The sequence below is a fragment of the Myotis davidii genome, unplaced genomic scaffold (genome assembly GCF_000327345.1).
Source record: "Myotis davidii unplaced genomic scaffold, ASM32734v1 scaffold69, whole genome shotgun sequence".
In the NCBI taxonomy this organism is placed as follows: Eukaryota; Metazoa; Chordata; class Mammalia; order Chiroptera; family Vespertilionidae; genus Myotis; species Myotis davidii.
The window spans coordinates 2,479,781-2,488,987 of record NW_006300363.1 but is presented as its reverse complement, the minus strand read 5'-3'; the positions used below and the strand labels follow the sequence as shown (position 1 = coordinate 2,488,987).

Here is a 9,207-nt window from a genome sequence, read left to right as displayed (position 1 = left end):
CCTTCCGAGCCGAGAGCGCTCGGCGATGCGCGCGGACACCCCACAGAGCCCTAGAGAAACCCACCGACTCGGTCCTGCAGGCCCCAGACCCGTGTGCACTGTCTTGCTTTGTTATAAACGCAGTGACTGGGGAAAGAAGGGGAAAGCGAGCGTTATGCCTGTGTCCAAACTCTTTGTTTTTTGAAGCAGCAGTGAACGGAATCGTGCATGATGTGGACGTGGTCGGCCCAGGGGTCCAGCTGGTGACTCTGCTGGTGGACCGGGACGGGCTGTACAAGATGAACCGCCTGTACCTCACTCCGGACGGCTTTTTCTTCCGAGTCCACATCTTAGCCCTAGACTCCTCCAGCTGCAATAAGACATGTCCAGAGTTGAAGCCTGGTATTGAAGCTCATCTGACCACTTTTTATGTCCTTTATTTACATCACCATTTGTAACGTGGGTGCCACAGCTCGGTCGCCCCAACACCTTTGGGGGGTGGGGGGGAGGGGTGTTCCAAGACGAATAGAATTTGGACGACAGGTATTGTTTTTGTCCACTGTTAAGCGCCAACAACCCCCCCCCCCCTCCGCTTAAAGGGGGGAACAGCACGGATTGGCACAAAGCAGGCACTCAGTAAATATTCGTTGACCAATTGAGTGTATGATTGGAAACACCCTTGCCAGAAGGGGTCCATAAGGGACTCTGTTTAAACGGCGTTTAGAAAAATCCTTGAGGGTTGGGATGCCGATACCCTCTCTCCCGTCTCTCTAGAGATGTGCTCTGGCAAAATCCTGTTGGCACATTGTGATTAGGACCCTCGTTCTCTAATGTTGAGTGTTTACAGGTGCATTATCTGGTTATCTTCTAAAGGTCATTATTGCACTGTTTCCACCAGTTGTCTGAGGTTCAAAATAAATAGAGCAAGATAATAGATTCAAGCTTAGTCGTTTCTTAAAGATCTTACATTTTCTTATTGTTTCATGGCATTTAAAAGACACTATGAATTTATACCTTTTTTCCCCCCCAGGCAGCAGGTATATTGTGATGGGCCACATCTACCATAAGAGACGGCAGCTCCCTACAGCTCTGCTCCAGGTCCTAAGAGGGCGCCTCCGACCAGGAGATGGACTGCTCCGGAGCAGCAGCAGCTACGTGAAAAGGTTTAACCGAAAAAGGGATGTGCAGGTTCAAGGTGCAGTTCACACCCAATGCACTTGAATTTACCATCCCAGCATTTCTGGATCATAAGAGACTTGGAATTGATCAACACAGGAAAGGTCTATGTTCATGGAATGGGACCTTCCTTTATAATAGGGCACATGGCTCCTTTATATGAACTAGTTGCATAGTTCCAACTCTAATCGTGAAGTTGTCACCTTATTTACAAGATGCTTCCTAAATGTATGCTTCTGAGCTCGGTGGCAAAGTTATTCTTAGTGCCAGTGATGCACATAGCTACTGACCTGTCCCATTAACAGATCACTGCTTCATGCTGTTTATTTTTAATTATTTTAATTTAAATACATTCTCAGTAGAAATAGTTCACAAAAAACATTTCCTTGATTTTATATACAACTTTGAATAGATTATATTACGTATCAAACCAAATGTTATACCGACAGCATCACATTTTAAGTTCTGTACATAACAGTAAGTGCACTAGTCAAAGACATGTATGATGTCATATAGATCAAACAGATGGGTCAGAGCCCAAGACATGTTATGAAGTTTTACACTTAAAGAATATTAAAGGGCTTAATTCAAGCAAAATATTGCTCAAACAAGTGTTTCTGATTTACCAAAGTGTAAGATAGTTTATTTTCATGCCTCCCTGCTCCTAAAAACCTATCTTTTGTGCGGAACTGCCAGCTATCCCAATGCTAAACATATTCAGGGTGTATCTGATGTCATTTTTCCATTAAGACCAAGTATCATGTTTGTGTTTGTCAAGCAGTAAACCTTGTCTTGAAATCAGATCTTTGGATGCACTTTTTTTTTCCACCTCACTGAGCCCCCCAAATTAGGGAGGAAGCATTTCTCAAACTTACTCCACAAACCCTGGAACGAATATTCAATGACAGCTCGCAAGCACGTGAATTTTAAACGTTTTCCAGTTGGGTTAAAAAATGTTTAACCATTAGCCGAGTTTTAATACTGATTTTTACTTGAAACCACAAAAATATTAACAATTCTCCCTCCCCCCCCCAGAAGACCAAGCTGTACTTCAGTTCATTTGAAATGCTGTATTTCAGTTCATTTGAAACACTGACTAGACACTGGTAACCCATGGTAAGATTACTGCCTAAAGAAAGATAAAAAGGAACTGCACTAGAGAGAAGACAGCCTATTTGGTGTGAAAGGACATGCACTCAGTGAGCTCAAGAAGCGTCTGGCTGTAGTGGCACACAGGCTGTGGCGAGACGGCACTGCAGGACACCAGGACAGGACACTTAGAGACACTTGAGGGGAGCAAGTAGCAACAGCCTGAGATATAACATCTGAGTGTGATGGGAGATACGGCTACTGTATTTGTCCCAAGCATGGGCAGAGAGGTAAAATAAAGGCTGAGAGGTTCCGTTATTGTGGTTAAAGCATTACTGAAAAAAAAATTGAGAATTTTTCCAAAAGTGAGTCTTGCTCAAACATCTTAAAAATCATACTAGAGCCCTAACCGGTTTGGCTCAGTGGATAGAGTGTTGGCCTGTGGACTGAAAGGTCCCAGGTTCGATTCCGGTCAAGGGCATGTACCTTGGTTGCAGGCACATCCCTAGTGGGAGGTGTGCAGGAGGCAGCTGATTGATGTTTCTAACTATCCTTCTCCCTTCCTCTCTGTAAAAAAATCAATAAAATATTTTTAAAAAATCATGCTAGAAAGGCTCGAGAATCAACTGCGTTCTGGCATGACCTATTAGCAGTAGAGTATGCAGTGAATGAGGAGCTTCTGGGTTATAGGATAAAAATGAACCCAGACGTAAGTAGCAGCAGTCGCAAAAACCAAAACCGAATTTTTAAATGTCAAGGCTAAGTGGGGAAAAACAATGGTCAGATAGGGAAATGATTGGTTGGATGGTCAGATGTTAGAGCATAAAGTTATAATTATGATCTGGTTTAAAAGAGAAAAAAAATACCACTTTTAGAGAGTCTGAAGGTTAGGGTTTGCTTAGCCTGATTTGATAGTACTACTTTGAGTTTTGGAAACACAAAATGTCCCCGCACTGATCTGCGTGATGCTAGAAGGCCATGCAGTTAGTATGTACACTGCGGCAAACACAAGCAGGCCAGATTCTTGGGAACTTCCTCTTAAAATTAAGGCCATCATTTAAGGTTTGCAATGACAGTAATGAGGCTCAAAGGAGTTAGAGCAGTGGTGGGCCTGGGGATGGGCACAGGAGGCAGTGAGTTGAAGGAGAAAAAAAGACTTGTTTTTCTTTTGGTAACAGATACTTTTTAGTACTAGCTTTTTACCTTTGTTTACCTAAAAACTGACCCTTAATACACCAATTCAATTTCAGGAACAGGACTTTATAATTTAAAAAAAAACAGCCTATTTCTTCAGCTGAATTTGGTCCCAACTGGATCAACTGGGATGTGACTTAAAAGCCTGTTTTGGTATTTTATTCTAAGTAAATAGAAGGATCTCAGAATATTTCAAATTATTACAGCCCTGGCTAGGTGGCTGTTGGTTGGAGTGTCACTCCTACACCAAAAAGTTGCGGGTTCGATTCCCAGTCAGGGCACATATCTAGGTTGTGGGTTCAAATCCCCCTTGGGCCCCTATGGGAGGTAACCAATTGATGTCTCTTTCTCCCTCTCTCTAAAATCAAAACATATCCTTGGGTGAGGATTACAAAAACTATTAAAAAGACTTCTCAGCTGGCTCTAAGTACGTGTAAGATATTACTTTGCCCATGAGATACCATTCTCACTTTAAGGGCTCCAAATCTGAGGCTTACAGGGACAGCCTCAATCACAAGAGTTCTGCAGGAACCACAGTGTTGTGTAGCTCAGTCTGTAAGTGCATATTTGAAAGGGCACCAGGTTGGCTCTTTAATAATATCAGAAACACACAAAGATGCAGGGAGTCTGCCTAATAGAAATGAACAGGGACAGGGAAAGAACTTTTATTTGCAGATTCTGGGAAGTTAGATTACAAACCACAGCAACTGTCAGTGTCTCTAAAAAACACTCCAGGCCACTTGACATATAAAATGGTAACGGTTTCACTTTAGAAAATATCTCTAAAAGTTCACAACTTTAAAAACCTACCTATTGCAGGACATTAATTAAAATCAAATCCTGCAGAATTTGGATAGGAGCAAAAAAAGTGTTACCAATATTATGAAATACATTTCCTGAACTAGTTTCAAGGATTGTGAATTTGGCAGATGAAACATAACAAGCATTGAAAATACCTTTAGCCAAGGAAATCTATTGATGTAAAATAAATATATTTACAAGTTCAAAGACTGGGTAGAAAAATCCTAACTACCACAAATGAGCATTTTACTACTTGGATTATTGAGGGGAAAAAAATAGCTGTAATACCAAATAGCAGAAGCTTGTCAACACTCATAAAAAAGCTTTTGAAACTCCTCATGTGTTATAAGAATGTATGCTTTTCAAAAATTACCTTTGGAAGACTAAACTCTGTAGTTGATAAAAACCATAAAATGTCTATGTATATATATGGTGATAGAAATTGCAAAAGGCTTATTAATATTAAATACACATATGAAATTAACGTCACCCTGGTCAGAGGATTCCCATAAAATTTGCCCTTTTTGCACAATTTGGCAATGCCAACAGCTACAGAAAATATATCAACCAACCAACCAATCAACCAACCACTGTTTCATTAGAAACTGCACCAAATCCAATGTGAAAAACATTACTTTATTTTTCTAGGATGAAATGTCCTATTACGTACAAAAAGAATTGCTGTTTAGAATTTACCACAATCTGTTAAAAACATAGCAATCTATTGCCTACAGGTAGGAAAGTTCTTGCCGCAACAAGTTTTAAATGGTTAAGCCCATATATATCTATCTCTCTCTCTATATGAATAAATAGTACAGAAATACTGTGATGTGATGAGATGCAGAATTTTATAATTCATTAAAATGTAGGATTCTTGCATCAACATAGTGCATACAATATGTAACATTTTTTCAAAAGTAAAAGGACAAAATAACCTGTATTTGATTACTTCCATGTTAATATTTTACCAAAAACGATTTCCATGTTTCATATTGAGCATTAGTCTCTTTAGTTTGTAAGCATAGGTTTAAGTGACATTTTTATGTACAAAAAGCAATGGGCTTCATTAGACAAAATTAACCCAGAATAACCTGTACACCTGAGCCTGGAATAAGAAAGAACTGGGAACTGTAGCAACATCTTTCTTTCAAGAAACAAAGGTCTGGGAAAGGTTTTGCATAGCAGGGTGATATTAAACAGGAAACTTTTAAAAAACATTAATTCCAGAACGTGGTGGGACAAAGCTAATATGAGTTAGTGCAAAATCTAGTAAAATGTTTGCAAAGCTGCATAAGCCAACCATGGCAGGTCGTCTAGAAGCTGTTATTCCAATGCCGTGGTACAGCTGTACAGTTGGAACACAGGAAGGAGAAACATGCAAATGTGCCTCCTCCACAGCTTCCATTCCCCACCCTACTGCTTACCCTACTTTTTCTTATGTGGGAAGAAAGAAAAAATCCAAACAACTCAACCAACCAACCAAAAAAAAATTACAAAAACAGAGGATGCCATCTAAAAAAATGCCCTTCATCAACTAAGTAGCTCTCTGTGACTGATAATTTGCCTCGTATCAAAATGTACAGGTGAAGGCAATGTGTGTTTGTCACATTACCTTTTTTATTAGTACAATCAACTGATGCAACAGGACTAGCACAGCCCTGAAGATTTTTCTCTGATGGATGACAATGGGCTGGGAACCATAACAGGAAGGGCCATTACTCTCCTGGACAAACCCAGGTACGATGGGATGGTTCTGCCTTTTATTTACCTTGCAGCCCACCCTTTCCCCTTGAAGGCTTACAGATAATCATTAGCGCACATTCAAAGACACCATCTGTGGGAGAAAAATGATCTCCATTTATTTTGTTTCATATACATCCATAGTTGAATTTTAATACAAAAAGAAAAAAATTAGAATCTGACAAATGTTTACAAACAAGATACCTTCAAATAGAGTTTACTCATTTTAGCCTGGTGCAGAGTAAATGACAAATTGTACTGTTATATTCAAGGCAACAGAGTCTGTAGTCCAGGACCACTTAGCTCAACCTTTATGCAAGCTTAATTTTTATCTACCATGAACAATAAACTCATTGTTGATTCCCAGTTGTGTGTGTGTGCACATGTGTACATAGCAGCTCCTTTCATAGAAAGAAAAGACATCTAGAGGTCGTCTTGTACTTTTACCTATAGGAATCATGATAAGATACAGAATGGATTACATGTAACCAGGGCTGGATTTTATAAGAAAAAATAATTAGCTGACAAATGAGGGCAGCAATAAAAAAGCGTCTTTTTTTTGCAACAATAAATAAATACAGTCAAAAGTTTTCTGTGAGACTCTAAACCAGCTTCTTCACTGAAGAGCAGACGTGGCATTTCCATGGAGTTACACTTGACCCCATATTATCTTTTTTTCTTGCTTTCCTTTTTCTTTTTTTTTCAATAAACAAAGTTTTCCCGCTTCTGCCACAATAGTAAAACCATTTGATCTTGACAAGATAATGGTGTCGTTGACTTCGCTTTTCCCTTGTCCGTTGGACAAAATTGGTCAAGAATAAAATTTGACTGTTATGACCAATAAAAACGAAGTTTAGGTCAAGTCTTGTCAGGATAACCTGACTAAAAACATCTGGCTCCTTAATTTAAAATAGTTCAGACAACCAGATTCTTGCTGTTTTATGTTTAGGTTAACACGCTGAACTTTAAGAAGCTGTAGACTGCAGCTTGTTGTTATGAGACCTACAGAATACAGAAAAAAGGGAACAATTAAGCACCCTTCATTTTTGAAAACAATGATGCTTCATGTGGATGCCAAGGTCAATCTGTCTAGGGAAGCAGCCATGCTCTTTCATTTACCCTTGGTGAGCAAATGTATTGAGAACAAGTAAGAAACGTTTAGGCTTAAAATTAAAAAATTTCGCTGTACACAAAATATGGAAATTCACAGAAAAAAGCCAATATTAAAATATATATACATTTGCCTAATAAAAATTACATTTTTAGCCAAAGGAACAAATAGGGACATTTACAGAAGCATTACCCTGTGGTAATGATGTGTATGCGTCTGTGCGTGTGCATGTGTATGCATGTGTGTGCTTATTGACACTGATTTAGGGAATGTGAAGGGAAAAATTATGTTAAAAAAGAAGTAAAAATATTAAAATCACATTTTTCTATTAAACTCCAGAAAGTTTTCTTTCTAGTTTCACAGTTTTATTCACAACTTTTGTTAGTAAACCAAATTACTGTACAGTTACCAGGACTAAGTCAAAGTATGTCCTACTGCAAAAGAGTATATAAATACAGCAATTCAGGAGTTTACAATCTTAAATACATTGTTCAACATGGCTGCTAGAGTAAATTGTTTATTACTATACATCTTTAACATTAAAAATTAAATTAACTAATCTGAACTTTGGGGTGGCAACTTTGAGTTAGGTAATCACGTGGTTTAGTAAAAGTGTGACCCCCACATCCAGTTCTGATTCCAGTTAAAAATTCAGACTAAAGATATCACAATCTGTAAGAAAAGAAAGAACATGGATGGTATAAATGATGAATGGTAACAAAGTATAGTAATGAAAATAATTTGCAAACAATGCTGGTGATCATCCTATATAATGAAACCCTAATATGCTAATTGTCTGGTCATCCAGTTGTCCATTCAACCAATCAAAGTGTAATATGCTAATGATACACTAACACTGCTCAACCGCTGGCTATGACGTGCACTGACCACCAGGGAGCAGAGAGTTGATGGGTCGACCAGTTGCTATGAGATGCACTGACCACCAGGGGGCAGATGCTCCGACTGGTAGGTTAGCTCACTGCTGGGGTCTGGCCAATCAGGACTGAGTGAGATGGGTCGACATACCCTGGAGCCCTCCTGCGGTCCCTTCTGGGCTGGCCAACCTTCTGTATCCCTCCCCGGCCCTGATCATGCACTGGTGGGGTCCCACGGCCTGGCCTGCACCTTCTCACAATCCAGGACCCTTTGGGGGATGTCAGAGAACCGGTTTCAGCCCGATTCCGCTGGTGCACAAATTTGTGCACTGGGCCTCTAGTAAATTAAAAATGGGGGAAATATGGCAAAGGAAAAACTGGGAACCATAAATAAATCAAATTTCAGTGATTGGCTATATATGTGTTTCATTCTGCCTTAAATCAGCAAATCAAAAATTCCCTAACATCTCTTCAATTATATTGTTTAAGCAGAATTGAGCAAGCTCCTCAATGGGCTGCCATGTTCTTATTAAAACTATATAAACTCAAATATAATAAAAAGCTACATAAGATAACCTGGTGGCAAGCTCTCCCGAGTGGTCACTTCTTGTGCTGATTCAGTCCCCCTCCTCCCCCCATTCCTTTGTTTCCACAGGCCTAGCAGCAGAGGCTGCTACCTCTCCCACTCAGGGTTCTGCCTGCAGACTCCCAGCTTCCCCCTCACAGTTCCCACCAAAGGCTATATATATATAGCCTTTTCAATTAAAAAAAATGTTTTTAGAATTTATTCAGAGGATAACTGTTGGCGGTATAACCCAAAAAGTATGGAGAGGCCTGTGAATAAGCTGCAGTCCCCCATGCTGTCTCTTTTTTTTTTAATATGTATTTCTTTATTGGTTTCAGAGAGGAAGGGAGAAGGAGAGAGAGACAGAAACATCAATGATGAGAGAGAATCATTGATGGGCTGCCTCCTGCACGCACCCCACTAGAGACTGAGCCCGCAACCCAGGCATGTGCCCTTGGCCGGAATCGACCCTGGGACCCTTCAGTCTGCAGGCTGACGCTCTATCCACTGAGCCAAGCCAGCTAGGGCTCCCCCGTCCTGTCTTTACTGAATGGGAACCTGGGCTCCCTAGGATCAATCACTTTGGACTTTCTGTTCTCAGATAGTTAGATTTGTTATACTGCTATTCTCCATTTTATCAATTTCATATTGTTTAAAATCCTGTTATGGCAAACAGA

The 9,207-nt window shown here is 39.9% G+C and overlaps 2 protein-coding genes across 12 annotated transcripts in view; one reads left to right on the top strand and one right to left on the bottom strand.

Moving 5' to 3' along the window:
• The first annotated feature begins 18 nt into the window (after positions 1–18).
• Positions 19–1,958, top strand: LOC102768118 (chromosome unknown open reading frame, human C17orf58). Its single transcript, XM_006776680.2, has 2 exons — positions 19–381; positions 1,010–1,958. The coding sequence occupies exons 1-2, from the start codon at positions 279–281 to the stop codon at positions 1,198–1,200; spliced, it is 294 nt and encodes a 97-aa protein (XP_006776743.1). The 5' UTR covers positions 19–278; the 3' UTR covers positions 1,201–1,958.
• Positions 1,959–4,856: 2,898 nt separating this feature from the next.
• The window catches only part of BPTF (bromodomain PHD finger transcription factor), a 134,486-nt gene continuing 130,135 nt past the window's right edge, over positions 4,857–9,207 (bottom strand). For 10 of the 11 annotated variants that reach the window (XM_006776681.2, XM_006776683.2, XM_015572437.1 and 7 more), the window contains one exon: positions 4,857–6,981. In XM_006776681.2, coding sequence (XP_006776744.1) covers positions 6,945–6,981 — 37 coding nt within the window. In that variant the 3' untranslated portion in view covers positions 4,857–6,944. Of the gene's footprint in view, positions 6,982–7,438; positions 7,763–9,207 lie in introns of those variants that run through there. The other variant, XM_006776682.2, reaches the window with a different exon arrangement.